Source organism: Peromyscus leucopus, chromosome 13 (assembly GCF_004664715.2).
Source record: "Peromyscus leucopus breed LL Stock chromosome 13, UCI_PerLeu_2.1, whole genome shotgun sequence".
In the NCBI taxonomy this organism is placed as follows: Eukaryota; Metazoa; Chordata; class Mammalia; order Rodentia; family Cricetidae; genus Peromyscus; species Peromyscus leucopus.
In genome coordinates, this window is record NC_051074.1 from 3966063 (window position 1) to 3989605 (window position 23543).

At 38.3% G+C, this 23543-nt stretch overlaps 2 protein-coding genes across 11 annotated transcripts in view; one reads left to right on the forward strand and one right to left on the reverse strand.

Moving 5' to 3' along the window:
- Gigyf2 (GRB10 interacting GYF protein 2) overlaps positions 1–23543 on the forward strand; it is a 126806-nt gene that overhangs the window by 45391 nt on the left and 57872 nt on the right. For 6 of the 8 annotated variants that reach the window (XM_037210055.1, XM_028876258.2, XM_037210056.1 and 3 more), the window contains 2 exons: positions 4705–4816; positions 6050–6090. The exons of 1 other annotated variant lie outside the window; for it this stretch is intronic. In XM_037210055.1, the coding sequence (XP_037065950.1) occupies positions 4705–4816; positions 6050–6090 (153 nt within the window). Of the gene's footprint in view, positions 1–4704; positions 4817–6049; positions 6091–20189; positions 20281–23543 lie in introns of those variants that run through there. One more of the 8 variants, XM_037210063.1, reaches the window with a different exon arrangement.
- On the reverse strand, positions 12533–21504 carry Kcnj13 (potassium inwardly rectifying channel subfamily J member 13). 3 transcript variants are annotated; one of them, XM_028876263.2, is made up of 3 exons: positions 21236–21504; positions 15394–15869; positions 12533–13752 (listed from the first exon to the last, which is right to left on the reverse strand). In XM_028876263.2, exons 2-3 carry the CDS (start codon positions 15851–15853, stop codon positions 13130–13132), a joined length of 1083 nt encoding a protein of 360 aa, XP_028732096.1. In that variant the 5' UTR covers positions 15854–15869; positions 21236–21504; the 3' UTR covers positions 12533–13129. The 3 variants fall into 3 exon arrangements, with proteins under 3 accessions (XP_028732096.1, XP_028732097.1, XP_028732099.1); XM_028876266.2 differs by having other exon boundaries at positions 13608–13752; positions 15630–15869; XM_028876264.2 differs by lacking the exon at positions 21236–21504 and having other exon boundaries at positions 15394–16014.

Below are 23543 nucleotides of genomic sequence, written 5' to 3' on the forward strand. Positions count from 1 at the left end.
TCTTAGAAAGTTTCTGAGATTTGTTATTTCCTATTTTGCATTCATTGGTTTTCTGTTAAAATCCTTCTTGATGTTTCTAGTACCCTGCTTCAGCATGAAGCCCTATGTGGGTTGATTCAGAACATTAGTCCAAACATGTTGTAATTTTTCTCCAGGAGATGCTTTAGAAATAGACTTGGGTGTCAGCAGTGGCCAAGGCCTTGCTTCCACTTTATGTGTGGACACAATTATGGGTGTGGAGTACCTACATTTTTTTTCAATTTTATTTCAAAATATTTTGAACATTTTGTATTCTTTGTGAATAACTTATACACATTTTTGTTAATGGAGAATGTATTGTTTCATTTAGAATGTGACTTCCATGCATGTTTGTGAACAATGAAGAGGCTAAAACTTGTTTGTTTTTTGCCCCTAGGTACAATTTTTTTTCCTTCCTTTGTATTTGTCTTTGTCTGGAACAGTAGTTTTTCATCTGAGTGTTGCTGTAGACTCGTCTATAGAACTCAGTCAGTAACTGCAGTGCCACAGACAGTGAGGTGGTGAGAGCTAGGCTTGTCTGCTTCACAAGTCGTGCCCAAGTCATCGTTGTCTGGATCTGTGCATGGTGGCGAATGGTGATGTTGGGAGGTGGAACTGATTGGCTCTAGTTCTGGCCTCCCCTTGGGCATTTCCCATGCTTTCCTCCTGTGGGAGGCAGTGAGAAGGTTTCATTCTGGAGCTTTCCCTCCTGTACTCCTCAGGTCAAGCCCGAGAACAATTCTCTTCATCGGGAGTACAGACCACACACCCTCCACCTGGTCTCTGTAGGCCTTAGAAAAACCTCACACACTAAGAAAGGAGCAGAACCTGGGTGTGGTAACACGCCTGGAATCCCAGCACTTGGGGGTGTTGTCAGGAGGGTCAGGAGTTCAAGCCCAAATTTCAGCTACATTGAGAATTGAAGGCTAGCCTGAGCTACATTAGGTACTCCTACAGCAACAACCCAAGAAATATAGTATGCCAAATCAACAAGTAGAAATCAGTGAAGGATTGATTGATGAGCTTTCCTGTTTTTTTTATTTGTTTTTTCTTTGTAATCAGAGCCTATTCAAAATCCATATAAACTACATATGCTGTGACACACTAGTAAATTCACAAGCTAGTGTTGAAGGGTGCAGAACTAGTTAAATGGATGCCCTCAGCTTTGTGAAAATCCTTGGAATGCTGTGGTCATAATGGTGTGCGATGCTTGTGTCTTTGTATTTTCACTTAATTTTAACTTTCTGGTTAAATAGTCATTATTGTGGCTTTTCTTTTGATTGTAGTAGCTCTTCCCAACTCAAGAAAAAAAACCCATATGCAAATCTGCTGGCTTCTAGACTTCAAAATATCCTGACCTAGTAAATTTTAAGTGAGCAAATGGAAACAATGTAACATTGTTATCTTTTTTTTAAAATCTGTTGTGGATGATTAAAAAAATTAACAAACTGTCATCTGCACCATTAGCATTGTTAAAAGGAAGCATATTTTAATCCTTAAAAAGATTAGGATGAAATCTCAGGTAATAGGATAGTCTTAAAGTTGAAGAGGTTGGTCGCAGTATGTTTTCTTGCTTGTTCTTGTGTATAAGGACTACATTTGCAGATGATTTAAATGTGACATGTTGGAGCTCTAGAATCTGATCTCTTTCTAATAGTGCCTCATTAGTAAAGCTTTAGTCACATGAGCAGGGCCAGGGCCAGGCACAACTGCAGAGAATATTTATGTTTTCAATAATTTTTTTTTTTTAAATCTATTTCAAGACTGAACTTCTTTTTCTTTTCTTTTCTTTCTTTTTTTTTCTTTTTCTTTTTTTCGAGACAGGGTTTCTCTGTGTAGCTTTGCGCTTTCCTGGAACTCGCTTTGGAGACCAGGCTGGCCTCGAACTCACAGAGATCCGCCTGCCTCTGCCTCCCGAGTGCTGGGATTAAAGGCGTGCGCCACCACCGCCCAGCTTCTTCTTTTTTTTTTTTTTTTTTTTTTGAGACAGGGTTTCTCTGTGTAGCCTTGGCTGTCCTGGAACTCACTCTGTAGACCAAACTGTCCTTGAACTCACAGAGATCTTCCTGCCTCTGCCTCCAGAGTGCTGGGATAAAAGGCGTGTGCCACCACCACCTGGTGAGAAAATTATTATTTTTTAAAATGCCCTGTATGTGTTTATGTCTCTGTGTGGTAATGTGTACTTGAGTACAGGTGCTCTCAGAGGCCAGAAGGCGGCACTGGCTCCCCTGTAGTTGTAATTACACAGTTGTGAGCCAGGCAGTGTGGATGCTAGGAGCAGACTTCAGTTCACTCATGAGCTGTTAACTCTTGGGCCATCTTTCCAGCTCTGACAAAATTATTCTTGAAAATGAGAAGGGACTTTTTTTTCCTCATCCTAAAATCATTATTATGGAGGAATATTCTTGTGTTAGAATAGTTTACGTTATTTTAGGATTTTAAATAAAATGAGTGTATATTCTGAATGTGGGGCAGAAGGGAAGCTACTTAAAGATCAGGTTGACTTTAGGTTGACTAAAGTGACTGATGAAACTGGAAGGTAACTTCTGAGATTGTTATAGTTGAATACTTCTGTGGTTTTCACTTCTATTTTGTAGAGGAAGTGGATACTTAGGCTAGTCAAGAGAATACCTTTTGTCCCTGAGATTACCCCTGTACAGTTCTGTGCGTTATTTTAGTGGGTTGTAAGAGTCACAGAAGTACACCCGGGATCTGAGTCTGTTCCTGATAGATTATGGTGAACAAGTAGAAGAAATACATGGATGCTTGAAGTTATTTATATATGTTATATAAGTGAAGAATAATGCCTCATTCAAAATCTATTGTTTTGGGGTGGGGGGTGTATTTTTGGGACAGAGCATTTGACTGGCATTTGCAATTTGTTGGATTTGGTACCCAGCACCATACACAAAATAAATTTCCATCATTTTCTTCTGATCATTTTGCTCTATGGGAGAAATTAGACTAGGGACAGTTGCTAAGGTGTTTTTAGTTATAAATAGATCTCAGATTCCCGGGCCACTTCCAGTTTTTTGATCTGTGTAGGATACAGTTGCTATATTAATTGAGAAAACTGTATGGGATATGTGAAGCTGAAAGTGCACCCTGCTTGCTGCTCACTTGGCCTGTGTGTATCCTTGACTGTTAGCTGTGCAGCAGTGTGGACAGATACTATATATATACACACATACGTTGTTCTTGAGTATGCTTTACCATTCAGGAGCAAAAGTTTGGATTTCTATCAGTGCCTACCTAATTCTATAGCTTCAGATTGTTTTATCAGAATTTATTTAGCCAAACATTATTAGGTTCTTTCTAGTGTTTTGAAATTGAAGTGTTCATTTTCATACACATATGTAGTCATGCCTTATTTAACAAAATTAAATGCCTCATTACGTGATTTCATTTTCATTGGTGTGTGAGCATTATAATTTACAGAAGTTTAGATACAATTAAGATACAATGATTATAAGATATATGATGCTAATGGAATATTGTTTTACAGTAAATTTAAAATAAGTACACTTGAAAATATAGTAATAGTATATCTGCAATTTAGTAACATAGCTGTTCATTGTCACAGTCACATACTGTATACTACATGCTGTCACATACTCTGTGTTTTTATGTGACTGGCAGCACAGTGGATTTCTTTAGACCAGCATCACCACAAAGTACTTGAGTAACGTAAGGAGTCTCTAGTTACTACAGAGTTTTCAGCTCTATTATAATGAGTGAACTGTACTTCTAGTAAGTAGCTACCACTGATTGGAACTAAATGTAGTTCATGATGGTTTACATGCTTGTGAGGGCCTCTTTTTCCCTTTCCCCTTCTTCATTTCCTTTCCCTTTCTGTCCTTTCTGTCTTTCGCAGGCTTTTTGAGTCATTCTTGAAGTAGTGCAGGCTGGCTTTGAACTTTTGATCCTCTGCCTTGGCCCCCCCCAAGTACTAAGATTATAGGTATATTCCACCACACTTGACTCTGCAAAGATATTTCTACTGGGGAAAATTCTGAGTAGAATCACAGGTTGGTAGTTAACCAGATGGCCTTCATTAGAAGTGCGTTTACATTTGAATTGCAAAGCCTCTAAATCCCTACACAACCAGCTCTGTGGTTTGATTTTAGTGTTGCTATTTTCCTTACCTCAAGATTTGAGTCAAGTATGAAGGATGCTTACCCATGTTCACAATCCTAAAGTTGTACAGTTCACTCTCACTATTCTTTTTCTGGGATTACATAAAATGATTTTATTGTGCTTGACATTTCCACTATTGTTTCTCTCTATAAAGTCTCCATATTAAGATTTTTCTCAGTAATTATTGAAAATAATCCCCTGAAGCATTCAATTTATAATAGTTTATTGAACTTAGATTTTCACTGTTGACTTTTTTTTTTCTTTTTTTCTTCACTGTTGACTTTTTTATTGAAGAACTTCGTGTTGATGTTGTTTATTGTTCAGGACTGGAATTATTTCAGTGGTAGGTTGTTTGTTTGTTTTGTTTTGTTTTTCAACCCATAGTTCAGCTACATCCGAGCCATTATAAGCCTTGCTAAATACTTAAATGTAGACATCCTGCTTTGTACAGGGACAGACAGAACTTCACAGAGATTAACCTTTGATGTTGAACATGTGCTGGGTGTTGGTTTCTGACTATTTCCCCTCCCCCTGTTTTCTTATTTTCAGGCAGAGGTAGAGGTGAATGTGGTTTCTACCAAAGAAGTTTTGATGAAGTAGAGGGTGTGTTCGGTCGAGGAGGTGGCAGGGAAATGCATAGATCACAGAGCTGGGAAGAAAGGTAATTCAAGTGTTCAGATTGTAATGTAAGGATTTGTTGGTCTATAAAACTTACTCCATAGTACTTTCCTGCAGTGCCAGTTACTTGGCATGCTGAGGGAAGAGATTCTGGAGTTGAGGCTGTCCTGTACAATTTAGCAAACTCTTGCCTCAAAATAAAAATGGAAAAAAAGGGCTAGGACTATAACCCAATGGTAACTCTCTAGGGAGGTTCAGCCCTCAGTACTCCAAACAAAACAAAGCACACCGTGTTCCTTTTGTGACCGGTACAGGGTTGCATGTTCCTGTGATCCCAGCACTTAGGAGGCTAAGGCAGAAGAATCATGAGTTCCAGACCAAAATGGGCTACATAGTGAGATCTAGAGAATTACAAAGATTGGGTGGGAAACCTATCTCTTCTCCAGCCCCTCACTGAAAGAAAGGCCATTCTGAAAACAGAACTTACCCATTTTCTGCTTTTTGCAGAGCTGAAGCCTCTGTGTACAGTTACAGAACTTCATTCAGAAGTATTAATTATTAGAAAACCATTGTGGTTAGAAAAATTTAAAACTATAAGCATGAATAGATGAATAAATTAGTGCAAGCATGGATAATTGTTTTTTTTTTTAGAAGTCATTTTATTGGTTGGTATGTCATTTTGTTGGTATGAAAAAATGCATCTTCTTAGGGTTTTTGACTTTGTATGCAGTCTGGCAAGATAAATGAGGGCAGTTGCATCATGCTGGATTTAAAGGAATAGCCATTGTAGTATCTATAATATAAAAAGTGGAAGCAGCCCAAACAGATGATAGTGTCATTGGATAATGAAATTTCCACACAATAGAATGTAATGTCATATAATCATTAAAGTTAAGGGTGAGCTCTGATCTTAAAATAAAGGTGTAGAGAGTTAGGGTTGTAACAGTGTTAACTGTCTTGCCAGCACCTCGAGGCTCTGGATTTAGTACTTAGGACCACAAACAAAGGAAATTTAATGATGTGGAAAAACATTGCCAAAGTAGTGTATAAAATAGTCTTATCATGTTTCTAACTAACATGAATAATATTCTAGTCATTAGAAGCTAATTTTTGGTAGGTGGTGTGGTGGTGTTTTTGTTTTCATCATTATACTTTCTGTATTTTCTAAATATTAGGTAGCAGAACTGCTGTTAAAGGGAGTACAAGGAAGTGGATATCATGACAGGAAGTCTGCGTTGCTTTCCAAGCCCTTTTTGAAATTATTTTGTCTTTTTAGGGGTGACAGGCGCTTTGAAAAACCAGGAAGAAAAGACGTAGGTAAGGTTCTTACTGTTTTAAAATACATCCTGGACTCTCCTGTTACTAATGCTTAACAAGTCCCACGTAGAAGTATAAACTTAAGAGCAGATTAACAGTAGATGGAGCTGTAACACTGTTAGAGTCCAGTGGGTGAAACCAGGAGTGATGAATATAACTATCCAGATTTACTTGACTTGATATTTTAGGGTTGCTTGTTTTCTGCAAGGCATATCTTTTCCATATGCTGCCTTGCTGGACTGAAATTCTAAATCAGGAACTAATCTGGTTACTCCTTATTATCGTAGGTAGTATCTCATGGGTGAGAGCAGGGAAGCTGCTGGAACTGTGGCTTCTGTGTGAGAAGGCAAAGGCTAGAATGGAATATTCTTACTTTAATCACTATTGGACTATTTCTTTTATTGTGTATGTATGCATAATATGTATATGTGGAGCTGGGGGACATATACCACACCATGTATGTAAAGGTTGTGATTTGGTTCTACCCTAACTTCACGTGGGTTCTGGGGCTCAAACACAACAGCACCTTTGCCTGCAAGCCATCTTGCTGGCCTCACTTTCTTTACTCAGTATGCTTTTTTTTTTTCTTGTGAGATGTCAGCAGCTATAAATTACATCGTAAAGATATCTATGTAAGAGGAATGTAATAAGAAAAGATGATTTAGTGTTTATGATGATTTAGTTAATCTGTAAGGTTAAGATGGGTTTTCTGGCCGATAAATTGGTGGTCTGCATTAATGTTTGGTAGAAAAGAAGTGCCAATTCACAGTATGAGTACAAATTTGAAAAATTTCAGTTTCTACATTTCTTCAAGTAGCAAAAAAAAAAAAAAAGGTTTATAAACAAGGAAGTTAAGATGATCAGTTTCATTTCACTGCTTCTCTGTAAAACTCACCTAACATATTTGTAATTTAGTTTTATTCATTAGCATGACGTTGGGAACTCTTGGTTCTCATTAATGAAATGACATTAAATGAGTGTAGCATGATGAAATTTAGGTTTGACTAGGTAACTTATTGTCACACTTGACCCATATTGTAGACCATTTTGTGAATGCTGCCTGGAGAGATTCTGTAGGACCTTTGTTCCCATCCTTATCTGATTCAGTACTTTAGAAACATTTTTATGTGTATGTGTGTCTCTCTGTGTGTATATTGTGTGTTTAGGTGCCCACGGAGACCAGAAGAGGTTGTTGGATCCCTTGGACCCAACTTGAGTTACAGGTGGTTGTGAGCCACTCTATATTGGTGCTGGGAACTGAACTGGGGACCTTTGGAAGAACAGCAAGCAGTATTAATTAACTACTGAGCCATCTCTTTAGGCCCTGATTCAGCATTTTTGCCCTTGGTTGTGGAGAGGTGATGAAGGGTAGTACAGGATTTGAAGTCAGAAGGTCATGTTTATTCTAAGCTCTCATATTCCTTATGAGAAGATAGTATCTTATAGGGTATTTGAACTCATTTATTCATTCAACAAACATTGAATTTCTAATGTCATAGGCCTTGTGCAGGTGCTAATAATTTTTTTTGGAAGATATTGTTAGTTGCAGGATATTGTTGGTTGCAGGTCAGATTTCAAATCAGTGCTTAGAGGGAAGTAGGCTGTGGAGTAGGAAAATTTGAACTTCACATCAAAATTAAGGTGTAACAAAGGACCAGATCTAATGAGATGGAAATTTAAGAGATGGAAATCTAACAGCAGAAAATGCAGTCTTATGTAAGTAAACTACAGAATTTAAAGTATGGAGTAGCCTCTTGGGGAAAGACATAGCCTTCTTTTGGATGACTTCAGCTTCATGTTAATCAGCAGTGTCCTTTTAGGTCAGGGCAATAGATACTAGATCTGAAATATCTCAGTGAGCCAGAAGATGGAAAGCTTATTGCCTTTTATTAGTTTCAGATTTTTTATTTATATGTATGTATGTGTCCTCATGTGTGTGCCTATGGTGGCCAGAAGAGGATGGCAGATCCCAGAGAATTGGACTTGCAGGCTATTTTAAACCATCTGAGGTGACTGCTAGGAAACTCTGCTCTCCAGCAAACACCCCATCCTCCATTGCCTTTTGTCTTACTAGATAGCCTAAGCTTTGTGCTGACTTTTGGGGTCATATTTTGAAATAAAAGGGTCATGCTTTGCAGTTGGAGGCCAAGGCACTTGAAGTCTGTGATGCAGCTGCATCAAGGAAATGGGTAGTTTGGATAGGAGATGACTGTGGGCAGGGTCACCACAAATACTGCCTTACACCTCATAGGAGTGAGGAATAGGGCTGGACCCGCTTGAAATTCAGAGTCTAAATAATGGAAGGCTCAAGGAGGCACGTGTTAAATGCATTCTTAAAATCATCTAACAGTTTCTGAAATTGTTGGTTGCTTTGGGGAAGTAGTGAGTTCTCTTGGTGAGATTAGCTTGTTTGTTTGTTTGTTTGTTTTTTTAAGGCAGGGGTACACTATTTTTCCTGGCTGACCTGGAACTTACTTTGTAGACAAGGCTGATTTCAAACCTAGATCCATATGCCTCCCCTAGTGCTGGAATTCAAGGTTAAAGGTGTGTGCCACCATGCCCAGCCCCTGTATAGCTTGATTTTCAACTATTACACTTTAGTAACAGGAATGGATGAATGAAAGTTAGTTTAACTTCATTGTCTTCATTATTTCTAGTCATGAATCTAATTAATTTTCCTAACCTGCCTCTATTTTAAACAGTAAAGGTCTTTTGTACTCTGTATGTTATGTCTTTGATAAAGTAAATCCCAATTAGGCATAGTGTTGAGTTTAATCTTTAACTCTTGGGGAGGAAGAGGCTAGCAGATCACTTTAAGTCCAAGGCTAGCCTGGTCTAAAAAAGGTCCCCCTCCCCACAACTCAACAACAATAACAACAAAAAAGGTGAACCATAAAAACATAGATGTGAAATGTAAGAAGGGTATGATTAAGGAGGATAATATGCTGACTGCATGCATGCTAGGCTATAGTACAGTGATTCATATACATCTAATAGAATGCTTTGGTAAGGTAATGCGTTCAGGTTAGCTGTTCAGTATTCTGATCTTTCTGTTTTTGTGAGTAATTGACATTTGTTGAAAGTGATGTAGATTAGAATTTGTTAATAATAATTACAGCACCCTCCAGGGATAGCGGTACTAAACTAATTTGTTGAGAGAAACTGATATATTGATCAATTGTGAGATGTCCTATGACATTAAGATAATTCAATTATTATTATTATTTTTTTTTTTTTTTGGTTTTTTTGAGACAGGGTTTCTCTGTGTAGCTTTGCGCCTTTCCTGGAACTCACTTGGTAGCCCAGGCTGGCCTCGAACTCACAGAGATCCACCTGCCTCTGCCTCCCGAGTGCTGGGATTAAAGGCGTGCGCCACCACTGCCCGGCTAGATAATTCAATTATTAAAGATACCAAAATGACTTGCTCTTTTTATTTGGGGATTATTATTACTTTTGTATGTGTACGTGTTGTGTATGTGAGCATGTCTGTGTCTATACCCATAGAAATGTGTGATTTCCTTGTTGCTTTCTATCTTATTTACTTTAGGCAGAGTCTATTACTGAGCCTGAAACTGTTTTGGTTAGGCTGGCTAGCCAGAAAATTTCTGTCCTGTCCCCTGCCATCCCTAGTTTCTGGGGTTACAGGTACATGGATTTTTTTTTTTTTTTTTTTTTACCATGGATTCTAGGATTAGAACTCAGGCCTGTGTGCTTCTCTGCAGGCTCTCTTGCCTGCTGAGCCGTCTCCCCAGCCTCAGCTTGTTCCTTACAATTAGAGACTAGATACTTCCTTTAATTATTTATTTATTTTGAAGCTGGGGATCAAACTCTGGGGTCTTGTGAAGACTAGAAGAATTCTCTGCCACTGAGCTACTGACCTAGCACATGCGTTTGCTTTATATGTGAAGATAAATGGGCAGAATTACAAACATCTGGGTAAGAATCATGGCTTACCCCTGTGACTATCCATGGGAGGATAGGTGGGGAAAGGCCCATAACATTGGATTTATAAGTCCTATTCAACAGGGATGGATTGCTGCACAGGAGAGATTAGTCCTGGGATCATCTGTGAGAGTGAAATGAAAATGATCATTAAAAACAAATGATCCTTATGACATCAGTAGGTTTAGCCAAGTATGACACATAATGCATTTTTATGTGAAGTATCTGGGAATAGTACAGTATTCTTTGTAAATCCACCAACATGGATACCTATCAGGTTGAATTGCAAGATACAATGTGCATTTGCTGTGAAGTACTTGGGAAATAGACAACGATTTGTTGTTGATGTTACAGATCCCCCCCCCCGGCAGCTGGTAATACATAATTTTCAAGCATAAATCTAAGTTGAAGATTTTGGTAACTGGCTTGTCTTCAGTTTTTTAGAACTCTCATGCTTTGTTACTGATTTCCAAGAGTGACTTTGCTTGGCAGTTAAGTGGTCTTCGTTGATGAGTATATGAGTTCCTAGTGATTTCCTCCTTTCTTCTACTTATATTTGATACTCCTGAGGGGATAATGGTCTCTTTGTAAAAAAGTTCATCCTAGGAACTATGCTTCTTTGAAATAAATGAAAGAATTATGGACAGTGCTCCCAGAATCTTTCTGGTCCCCAAACAATGATTTTTAATTACATTTCTTGTAAAATATTTTTTATTTTTATGTATGTGAGCATTTTGCCTGCATGAATGTCTGTGTACTCTGTGTGTGTGTGTGTGTGTGTGTGTGTGTGTGTGTGTGTGCGTGCGCGTGCACGCGCGCATGTCTAGTGCCCGGGGAGGCCAGAAGAGGGGGTCGAATCTCCTGAAACTGGAGTTACAGAAACAGTTGTGAGCTGCCATGTGGATGTTGGGAATCAAACTACGGTCCTCTGAAGAGCAGCCAGTGCTCTTAACAGCCATCTCTCTGGCCCTTACCAACCAAAACTTTTTTCTTTTCTTTTCTTTTTTCTGTGTGTGTGTGTGGGGTGGGTGGGGTGGGTGAGGAAGTCATATTTAATTTTCAGATGTCAGATTTTGTCTGACTAGTAACTATGAAGCGAGATTTATCTGACTGACTGGAGAACATGAAGCACCTGTAGAGAGATTTGGGTTCCAAGTGCCTTAATGTAGTCACTGTCACCCCAGGCAGCTCGGTAAACTTGAAATCTGTGTAAGTGATGTAGTGTTCTTTAGGAAGAAACATTCAGGGAATCTCAGGTAAGGTTTTATTTTCACAGGTCAGGTTAATCTTGTTAATAGGCATTTCTGCTGTCTTTATCAGCAGTCTTAAGTTGGTCTGCCTGCCATGGAAGAGTATATGCCTGTAATTTTTAAACAGTAAAACTTACATAATAGGTTCTGTGTTCTTAATAGTCTTCTGCTGTTACCAGTCCTAGGGCACTCCAGAGTTGTTCTTTATTTTCTTTTCCTTCTGTCAGAGATTAGAAAAATGTGACTTGCTGTTCTTTGTAACTTTACTGTTGCTTAGTATGTATTTCGAGATGATTTTGCCTGGGTCATCCACCACAGTGAAAATTAATCTTGTACTTTTCCCCCTTAATCCCAAATAAGGGAAATGGAAGAGGAGGCATGCAGTTACAAATCTCTTTGAAACCTGATACTATGATTTTTTTTTTTTAGTTTTGCTGGAAGACAGCTCAACTTTTTAATTGAAATGAAAATTATTTTAAAGAAGTATCTTAAGCTGGATATAAAAAAAAAGGGTTCAACTTAGTATATATAAAATAAAAACAGGCAGAGAAAGCATAATTTTCATGGAATATTAGACTTGGAAAGAAATAATAGAGATCATCTAGTCCAGCCTCCTACTGGTGAATAAACACTCATTTTGTGTTTATAGAAAAAACTATTTGATGTTGGAAACAGGAATTTGGGTTTGAAAATACTTTGTTACCTAATTTTCTGCTTTGTCTATTGCAGATTTTTTTTTCCTAGTTGAGTTATATATTAATTAAACCTTTGTCTCTATAAAAACTTAAGTACATATTTGTATTTAGGAAATTTGTAGGACTTTTTTATGTCATTGAATGGGTCATGAGTATGAAGATAATGCTTTTACTTAGGGTGGGGGCAGCTTGGATGATGAGATGATTAGCTTTTAAATCACTACTTGAGTCTTATACAAGTAAGAGTTTAAAATAGTAGAAACATACAGTTTTGCATCTCTTTCTCTTGCCAGAAATATCACTGTGCAGGTTCTGTCTGGGCCAGAGCTTTTCTTTCTTGTTCTGAATATTCTACCAAAAATACATAAATATATGTACATATGTTTGGGTGTTGTATTCAAATGCTTTTAGGGTTATCTATAAATTTATATTGTTAGCTGGGCAGTGGTGGCCTATGCCTTTAATGCTAGCACTCAGGAGGCAGAGCCAGACGGATCTCTGTGAGTTTGAGGCCAGCCTGGTCTACAGAGTGAGATCCAGGACAGGCACCAAAACTACACAGAGAAACCATGTCTTGAAAACAAAACAAAACAAAAACAAAAACAAAAAATCCATATTGTTATTTTTGTTCCTTGCTGTTAAAAAGTGGGAAGATAATACCCGAGTTTTATAGTTTAAAGAATCAAAGGAATGATGTTTGCTGTCTTGAAAAAATAAAAGTTGTAAAAGGATGTTCACTAAATAATGTGAAATCAGCTTCCACCCAGGGAGCTAGGTTTGAAACTAGATTGTTGCTTCAGTTTACAGATGAAAATGAGCGCTGATTTTCTTAGAGTTCAGCTGTGTTAGCCTTCACTGTCTATTTTATCTTCATTATTGATACCATGCTACACCTTTGCAAATTTGCTCATATGGGCATCTATCAGATTGAGTTGCAGGCTTGATTTGAGCAGATTCCCACTGATAGAAACTTGGTAATGTAGACTGTTTTGTTTTCAGTGATGTGTAGAGTTAGTTTAGTCACTTTCCATGGTCATAGACATGATGTAGTCAGCATTGAGAAAAGGGAAACATGAGATACAGTGAGGAAAATAGCTGCATAACTGCTGGATATATTTAATACATTAAGAAGTGGGATAGTGTAGGCGAGTCCTATTCTGTCAGGCCTGTTTCAGAGATCTGAAAATTGTCAATGCTTTGTCCATTGATATGAATATCTAGGTCAGTCCTGTGTGGACTCTTAGAGACCACAGGAGTTGGATGTTCAGGAACAGTCTTGTCAAAATTCTCCATCTTGACTTGATACTCACCTTTGGAACCTCGAGTTATCAGAGCGGCAAAATGGTGATGTAACATGATCTCAGAGGGTAGGTAGGATGTCCTCCTTTGGCAGATTTCCCCAGTGCCTTCTTGCATTGCCGAGAGGAACACAACCAATTCAAACTGTGGAGGGTTCTCATGCTGGAGCAGGGTAGCTAGAGGACTTGACGGTGTAATGGCGTGGTAGTAGGTTAGCGGGAAGATGAAGAATGGACATTCCTCAGAACTGATGCCGTCAAGGTGGAAGTCCACACTGGTCTGGTAGAGTTCACCGTTTTCTCTTTCCTGATAGAGTACAGCTGAGACCCGAACACTGGTCAGAGGGCTGGGCCGGGTGTTGGCTACTTGGAAGATAAGATTAGGTTTGCCATCTCTGTGAGCTACTACTGCTAAGTCAGTGAAGCGGATTGAGAACGCTCTGTTTTTTGGCCGTGCAATCTTCGCCACAAAGGCACCTAAATTAAAAACCATTGAAATATTTTTGTTTCTTTTTTCTTTGTTTTTTAAGAATGGAAAACTTTAAATCTCAATACTTTTTCTGAATGGGAAGAGTATGTCAAGTAGTTACAGATTTCTCACTTACATTTCACCGAGTAAGGAATTTATACCATTGTTAATTTCAGGTACTCTTACTTAAATGAATTTTTTAGAGTATATGTAGCATTTCTGTTAAGAACCAACAAAAAACCCCATGATTTCAAAATGGCTGTAAGAAAAATTTGATTTGTTATGAAGAAATGTAAAACTTTATCTTGTAAGTTACAAAGATCAAGAATTGATCATTTTCTATAGTCATATTCATTCTTAAAAAGTAAAACTTGGAGTAGAAAGTAGATTCAGAGCAAGGTGATCAGAAGAGCAGAGAGCTGGAAGAAGGGATGATACATTAAAGAATGTTGACCTTTGAAACTTACAGATAAAGGCTGATTTGGGGGAAGCTGGCTATCAGGTGATTCAGTGTATCTTTTAAGTAGATACGACTTGTGTACCACCCACAGCTATAAATTAGGGTTTTCTAACCATTCTTGTTCCACAGAGTCTGTTGGCAGGCTGGTGAGACATATGCGATCCTTATGTGTACACACACACACACACACACACACACACACACACACACACACACACATCGATGCATTAACAAAATTTAGCAGTAGGTTATACTGTAATTCTGAAGTAATGTAGTTGACTTGAAATACCTGATTGCGTTCATACCAAAGTTACTGGTAGTGTGGGGGTATCTATCCACCCATCTACCTATCTATCCATCTATTCCATCTACTGATTTATATAATTTAATATGGATATGTATTTGTGTATAACTTCATAATTGAAGGAAGTGGCAAATTTAGCTAGAGGTTAGTGCAAAAATTTAAGCATTTCCCCATACATAGGTTATCTTAAATGGAGCCAGTGTGAACATACGTATAGACGTTAAGTCATTTGTTATAAGATGTAGTGCCAATTGGTAGCACAGTGGGTCATCTTTCATGATGTTCAGTGCTTATCTATTAGTGTATTAGTGTGCTTTTTTTTTAAAAGTTGTTTATGTTACATGAAAAGAACCAGCACTATTAGAGGGAAGAGTCTTAAATGTTACCAGACATATAGGCAAATATTTATGGCCACATTCCCATTGCATTTTGTGTGTATCTGTAACTTTAAAACATGGTGCTTACTTGTGTTATATTAAGTACATATTGAGTAGGTGATCTCGGAGGAGAAAGTTCTACCATAAGAAAGAAGATTAAGTCAGATTCTTAAGTCATGTACCATGCATGACTGTTAGAATTTGTGTTCATTATACTTATTCACATACTTAGCAGGATAACTTCTGTGAAAATTTACTTTTAGGCTTTTTGTTATTATTTTTGTATGTACATTTCTACAAATTAATGACATATGGTCCATTTTTTCCTTACGTAGTTCTAATATTCTTTATATATTTCTATTGTTTGTCCCTAGATTGTTTCTTTTCTTTCTTTGGCATCACCTACTTATAATAATACAAATAAATTACTTACAACAGATTTGCCTATAACCAACTATATACTTTATAAAAGACTTGTATTTTTTTCTTTAAAAACAAAAATAATTACCTGTGATAAAAGCCTCTAGCATGAGGCCTAGGAGCATTTGTATGGCAAGTAAGGCGATTGCACTTGGACAGTCACCACTGGGGAACATGGTACCATAACCAATTGTAAGTTGCGTCTCCAGGGAGAAGGAGAATGCAGCTGTGAAACTGGTGATGTACTTCACACAGATAGTGTGGTTTTCAGGTGGGACATCGTGATCTATTTCCAGATCACCATTCATCTCAGCTAGAACATACCAGAGTACTGCAAAGACAAGCCAGTGGACAACAAAAGAAGCAGAAAAGACCAGCATCATCCAGCGCCAGCGCATGTCCATTAGGATTCCCCACGCATCCCGAAGATAAGCAAGACTTCTTTGAGCACCATCCATTTGAAGTGTGCTGTGGCCATCTTTTGTGACCATCCTCCGGTATCTTTGACTTAGGAGAGGAGCATTAACTTTACAGTTACTGCCGTCCATCTCAGACTGTAATTCTCTGAAACAAGAGTAAAGTAGTTAGTCCTTTACTGACTTAAGAGTTCATGTTCATGAGTTTTGAACTTTCTTATAGTGTTTACATAAGAGGGCAATTACTGGTCAAGTCATTTATTTATTAACTAGTTATATATTATTTTAGGATATTTCTTAGACTTTTCTTGAGTGACTATAAAAATACCATTTGGTACTTTGTTTTCTAAATATATTTTTGAATTCCAGAGGGTGAGGCTTATAATTTATTTGTACTTTTTTTAATCACCTATATTTGTCTTTGTACAAATGCAGGCATTAAGTATTTATTGAGTTAACTAAGTACTATTTCTAAATAACAAATTTTTAAAATTTGCTGATAATTATGAATAATAATAATTAAACAGACTAAATTTAAATACATAGGTATTTTACTCTGTAAATAAGTAAAAATCATTTGGAATGTTAATATTAGACTGTCTACAAGTATTTTGTTTTCTTGCAGTTGCTGGTGATAGAATCCAGAGCTTTGGGCTTTGGGCATTCTAGGCAAACACTCTGTATTGATCTAGTTTCCAGCACTCTGCAGATGTTTTGAAGTCAGACTTAGTACTAGGATAAGACTTACATTTATGTTAAGCTTTTAGGGACTCACAGTTTTCTCATTCATTCATTCATTCATTCATTCTTTTGTATGCTGGGTGTGTGGGTATGTGTGTGTGTGTGCTGGGGGGTGGGGAAGGTGTATGTGTTCCGTGGTGATTTTTGAAGGGCAGAGGACAGTCTGGGCATTAGCTCTCCCTTTCTACCTTGTGGGTTCGCGCTCAGGTCATCAGTCTTAACAGCAGTCACTTTTCCCCACTGAGCCATCACACTGGCCCCAGACACACGATTGTAATGTATTCCTTATATTAGCCTAGTTAGAACTTTGTGAATTAGTTTTATTTTGCCATTGTGGATATATTAATATATCCTTTCTGTCCTAGTTGATGGATGGATAGCTTGCAAGGAACACACATCCTTGGTTCATATTAAATCTTGGCAAAGTATGAAATTCCTGGTTGGAACTCTGTAGTAAAGCACCCACCTAAGATATGTAAGACCTTTGATTCAACCCCCAGTATAACCCCTACACCTCAATAAAAGATCTAGATAACATCCCTTGTCCCTGGTACTAGGAATGGACTCTGGGGCTTTGTACATGCTAGGTAGGTTTTTTCCTACTGAGCCCCCCTTCCAACTTTAAGAACAGTAACTTTGAGAATAAGTAAATCAGAAGAAAAAAATTTTAAGTGTTTAACAAGCAAAAATAAACAGTAAGAAATCAGATGACAGTTTTGAAAACAGTGTAATTAGTTCTCTTCTGTGAACGGTTTTCATGAAGGGATAGGCTTTTCCCTATGTTATCAATAGACAGCTAATGTATGACCAACCTTGGACATGATAAATATATATAAACATATCAAGACTTTTGTATAGTGACTCTCAGGAACAAATCAAGAAAGATGGCCTGACTTTCACTGAAGGTGCTTCTTCTTCCGAAGTAGACACCTTGAGAGTGTTGCATACCCACCTCTGCTCCTCTTCCGCATCCCACCCCCACTTATGTTCCTTTCTGTAGCCCGGGCTGGTGAACTGGGTTCTCCTGCCTTAGTCTTCTTGGCTCTAGAACGACAACATGTGCTGTCCTGCCTTGCTGCTCCTTTCCTTTTGACACCCGAGAGGCGGGGTTACTTGGGCCTGCTGGGTTTTTCTGTCTTGGTGCTCGGGGTTTGGAGACTGCTTTCTGTCCATAGGTTTGGACAGTGCACAGCCAGGCATGTATGATGTTCTCTTTTGTCCTGAGGCTGCTGTAATCTTTGTTGGGGATACCTGGGCCGTCTTCTTTCATATTTTTCTCAGCTTTGAGCTAGAGCTGATTGAACACTGGATAGTTATTCAATTCAGATTAGATGGTCGTTTCAGTTTCATGTGATAGACTTACAAAAACAAAACTGTTCATATTGTATCGCTTACTGCCCTACCAAGTTGTCATAATCATTGAATGTATTTTTTTGTTGTCTGGCAAGTGCTGACAAGTGAGCCACACCTCAGCCCGTATTTAATGCTCCTTATTTTGCTAGATTCTTAAAATATTTTAAAAGACCTGTTCTCATTCCTTTTAGAAACAACAACAAAACCTTTATAGACACTGTGCTAGATGCTTCTTACTGTCCACCCTCTGTTTCTGTGTGGTAAGAAGATAGACATGATTATCTCCCATTTTTCATATGGAACCACAAAAGTATATAGAATGGCAAGAAATTATACACATTACATGAGGACTTTGGATTATTGGCCTAGTCTGGTTAACTACAGCAAAATCAGTTAATTTACTTTTATTTATTTATTTGATAAGAAGCTGTATATTTAGCATTCATGCTGTATTCTGTTCTAAAGCTGATATTTGATGGTTACTCTTCTGCTTTATACATGGTTCTTAATGGTGGTAATGATTTTTTTTGAATTTTTTTTTTTTAATGTATATAGTGCTCTATCTGCATATATACCTGCATTCCAGAAGAGGGCATTTGATTTCATTATAGATGGCTGTGAGCCACCGTGTGGTTGCTGGGCTCTTAACTGCTGAGCCATCTCCCCAGGCCCCAGTGGTAATGATTTATAATAGTAGCTGATATATATTATTTATCCTGTGCTAGGCATCATTCCAGATTTATCAGAGGCTAAAAGGCAATGCCTTGCATAGGGTAAATTCTGTATTAGTTACTTTATTGTCATTTATAATGCTTCGTAACTTTTATAGTAATAACTACTGATAACATTCCCATTTTATAATGAAAGTGAGGCACAATAAATTTCCCAAGTTCATAAAATTAGCAGTTACTATTATTCTTAAGCATACCTGAGTCTAGAGTTAGTGTTAAAAACCAAGACATCTGACTGGTTAGCCTTTGTGAGCAGTACTGTGTTCAGGAATCACTGCAGGGCTCAGCAGCACATGCCTTTACTCCCAGCACTCGGGGCAGAGGCAGGAGGGTGCCCCAGCCTTAGCTGCATAGGAACTCTAGGCCGGCCAAGGCTACAGAGTGAGTGTTAAAAAAAAAACAAACAAACAGGAAACCAGATCCCTAGAGAACGTTAGTTCTCCAGGAATGCTTATTAGGGTTCAGACTTAGGATTTATATGTAAGAAATAGATTTTCAGTTAAGGAAGACTTCTTTTAAGACTTAAAAATATGAGCACGACCAGAATTATTGGCTTATTCTACAGAACAGTAAAATGAGCCAGGTAAGAGGATAATTTTAAAAATTATACTGTTAACATATTTATATAAAAGAAATGATTGACACCAAGGGGAAGGCTCCATGGTGAAAAGAGAGCAGACTTTGTTGTTCTTTCTTGCACCTTTGTGGAAATGGCTCCTGTGGGCCTGGACACTGGTAACTGAGCCTTTGGAGCCGTTAGCCTAGTGGGGTTCACCTTGCTTAAGTCTGACTGCTGTGGAACCCCACACCTGAGGGAGGGCCTTGCTATGCGAACATCATTCCTTCAACGCTATTTCCACTTGGTTCTTTCGATGATTGCTGTTGGTTAGCTACGTATTTTGTAGCAGTTCATCTACGCTCTCTACAATTTCATTTTTTCCCCTCCAGCTACTAAATAACATGGAAAAAGTCATGGACAGGGAAGTCAAAAGGCCAGTATCAAAACAGTGAAGCATTTTTGGTTTTGTTTTTCTCCTGAAACATTGTTGACTTCCGTTTGGATCATGTTGGCAAACAGCTGAGAGCAGTTAAGTTTTGACGCTCAGTGGATTGCCTTGATGCCCTTGTACAGTCAAGTCATCGACATGCAGTGCGAAGAATAGGGGTAAGGGTAGGGAGCATGGCCTGGAGGCACTGGCTCTGTTTATACATAGCTCTGTCATTGGGGCAAGCTACCATGTCCCCTTGCCAGATACCATTAGATTAAAGCAAAGAATGCGCTTGAAAGAGAGATCAAATAACATGATCCCTTAAAGTCTACCTACCAGTTTGTAAGTTTATGTCTAGTTTCTCAACTAATATATGTTTCCTATTAGATGGTTTCAGTATGATTTTATGTCTACTTATATGGTCTTTAAAAAATTTCATTGCTGTTGCCTGATATTTATAAGATTTCTCCCCCTTCTTCTTCTAATGTAAATGTCTAATGGGTAGACATATTTCCAAATAATTTTCACATTCTCACAGGCACATGTGCATAAATACCTCCCTCCCTCCCTCCCTCCCTCCTCCTCCCTCCCTCCCTCTATTCCTCCCTACCTCCGTCCCCCCTCCACTCCCTCTCTTTTTGAGAGTACTTTCATACAGCCCAGGCTGGTCTCAGACTCAGCCAGTGTAGCCAGATGTCTTTGAACTGATGCTCCTGCTTCTATATCCCAAGTCCTAGGATTACAGGTATGTGTTACTGCATTTGACTATGAGCGCATTTTGAATGCATTTGTTTGCTTTAGAGTTTTGTGTGATTTTCATCAACTATCACAACAGGAAGTAGAATAAACAAGTGGAAAATTTGTGTATCTGTGGGGTGTGTGTGTAAAATATGCATTAATAATTGTTTGATGGTAGTTTAATAGCTTCATTAATTATCAAAATAAGAGTGTTGCTCTGTCTGCTAGCTGGTGGCCCTTAAACTTAACACTTTCTGTTGCTGTGCTTCTGGAGGAGTGCTGCAATTCCTGTTCGACAGTAAAGATAGAGATTGCACTTAGAAATGTTAAGTGAACACAGTGTTTGTTCATGCCTTATGCAAACACTTTAAAGGCTGTGTTGAAAGTCTCATAAGCACCTTTCCTGGCCTCTATAATTAGGGCAGACATTGTGAATTTTAACCCCATTATGTAAGCTCAGAGAATAGTTCATATTTTAATTTCTTATATACAGAATCTTCTTCAGTAATAATTCCCTGCTTAAAAAGAAACTTTAAACTAGGACACACATCTCTTGGATTAAGAAAATTAAAAACATAATGGTTTATTCTTCTGGCACGTTTATTTCCATATGCTTATTTTGAGTTTCTCTAATTCCATCCAAAAAAATCCACATTCTTTTTTTAAAGCCATTGAGTTTTATCTAGGATTTTTTCCCTATTCATTTATGTATTATAACAAGGAATTAGTATGTATTTCCTGAAATAACTGAGAGCTAAACTTTCACTAAGGCTTTTAATATGGCTATTTGCCAGTTCAAAAATTGAAGGAAAAAGAACAAATCCGAGTTATGACTGTCTAGGAAATGTCTCTGTTGTAAAACTCTATTGTAAGCAATCTTGCTCTGTTCCTCTTTGCTGTCACTGTCCTTGCCTGGTCCCCTAAAGGAAAGGATAAGAATGAAGGTTACTTCATGTACTCACCAGTTCTCTTGTGGGGTCAGCTTACCAAGGCAGGTCTCAGTGAAGTTAGCAGTCTTGTCTTTTTGATCAGGTGCTTTCAACCTACAGTGTAGTTTGTAGGTTCTCTTCTGAGACTGGCTTTGCAGCTTACATTCCTGTGTTTATATGTCGTGAGGGCTGGTTTCAGCTGAAGCTGATGTGATTGGTCACTTAGTCTGCAGGGGGGCCAATTAGCTCTGATCATGTGGAAAAGAATGCTAGTTTGTTAGGAGGTCTTTCTTTACCCAACACAAACCTTAACAACTCTGGAGAAAGCCTCTAGAACTGACGTGGAGAAGGGGTGCATTTTTTCCCTCTAATCAGGACCGGTTTTTAGTAAGTTTGCATAATCTTATTTAAGAGTTTATTTGAAAGTTCAAAGGGATAAAATTCCCTGCAAGATTTCCTTTCAGCCCTCTCTCCTTATATTGTGTGTTGAAGTGTGAGGTATCTCTTTTCAGTAATTTTTTTCCCACAATTTCTTGAGGGGAGATTTAGTTGGATAAGACTGTTTAGGCATAATTGATGAGTTGGTTTTTCTGGCTTTCTTATTAGATCTTACCTCATAGCAAGGCTATGATTGGTTTCAAAACGAGTAGGTATAGATTAATTAGTTACCCGAAACAGTGCGCATACCCTCCTTCCTAATTGCAATTTGTTTGGTTTTAAAGCTGTGTAATAAGGCTTGACTAGGAATATGATTGTTTGATGCCTTGTACTTTTATTTAAACAGCATCCTGGGGTTTTCTTAAGGCTTGCTTTAGTGATCCTTAGCGGGGTCTTTTCTTGGTATATGTGATAAAGCAGAATAAAACAGTGTTCAGGGTACAGGAACTGTAACTCAGTACTGAAATTGTGTTTACCTGAAAAATGTCAGCAGTCCAGCTTGTAGCAGCCTCCACATGAGCTGAAAGTATGGCCTTGTGTAATGCCTAGTGAGCAGTATTTTCTCCTCCTCTGTTAGCTGCCAATTTTAAAACTTTGATCAAATGTTACACATAAGAGGATCTGAGAAACAAAGACACTCTGTTTGTTTGAAGGAAAAGCTTGGAAAGGCCTGCTGGGAAAGTTATGAATGTAGACCAATCTAATGCTACTTAGGAAGGGAAATCCGACTTTGTGGATTCCTCTCCCTCCCTTCACAATTTAAAAAATACATTAATTCCTTCTTTGTTTTATTAATGCCAGACATTTCAATACAAGTTTAGGCACAACACTAGTAATTTTGACCTTCAGAACCAGGGAAGATAAGGTGAGATTCACATGTAAGACTTCTTCCCTGCATGTGCGATAGGCATTTGTATCATTTTCCAGCTAGCTGAGAGAGGAAAACATCTAACTGAAGCAACAGAAACACTAGAGCAAGTAGTGGGACATTCTGCCACTGTCTTGAATAGTTGGGAAGACAGAAAAAAATGTCATTCAATTAGGAAACACCTCCCACCTTAAAAAAAAAAGAAGCATTTTGACGGTATAGTCTATTGTGGCCTTCAACTTATGATTCCCTTGCCTCAGCTTCCCAAACACTGAGATTACAGACATGTACCCCTGTGTCTGACTGTCTTTACCAGGTGTGGTGGCTCCTATCTGTAACCTCAGCCATTGGTCAGCTGAGGCAATAGGATTGCTATGAGTGTGAAGCCAGCCTCAGTTACACACCCACACATCCACACACGAACGCACCTACACAATGACTTATGTGAAGTAGTTTTCTGATTCTGGGATGTTTCCAACTTGAGAGAGCCTGCTGTGGACAATGATGGCTGACTATGGATGTTAGACTTTGACTCTGGAGCTAAGCATTCCCATGACAGCCACTTGAGCATCTAAATTACTGGGAGATGGTGCCATCAGTTTGGCTGAGGTGACATTGGTAATGACACGTGAGATATGCCACCTTCACCCTAAAAGACATAGTAGGATAATTGGAGTTGGATCTAAAGCATCTCTTCTGTGCATGAATATAAACGCTGCTGTTCCATTGATGATTTGTTTTTTTTTTTTTTTTTGTTAAGAATTGTAATGATTATGCCAAGTGCGACAAACAAGTAAATTAGTCTTTATTAGATTCAAATCTCTGTCCCTAAAGGTACTGATTCCTATTTTAGCTGACAGTCTACAAATACACTACAGTTTTCTTTAAAATGACAAAAGATTTGGTGGAGTGCAGTATCTTGTCTACTCTCCCATCTGGTCTGTCTGACTGGTTGCATGTATTTATCTTTGTGTTAAAGATAACACCTAGACTCTCCAGTTCTGCATGGTGAGAGATGATAGGCAGCTTCGCTTC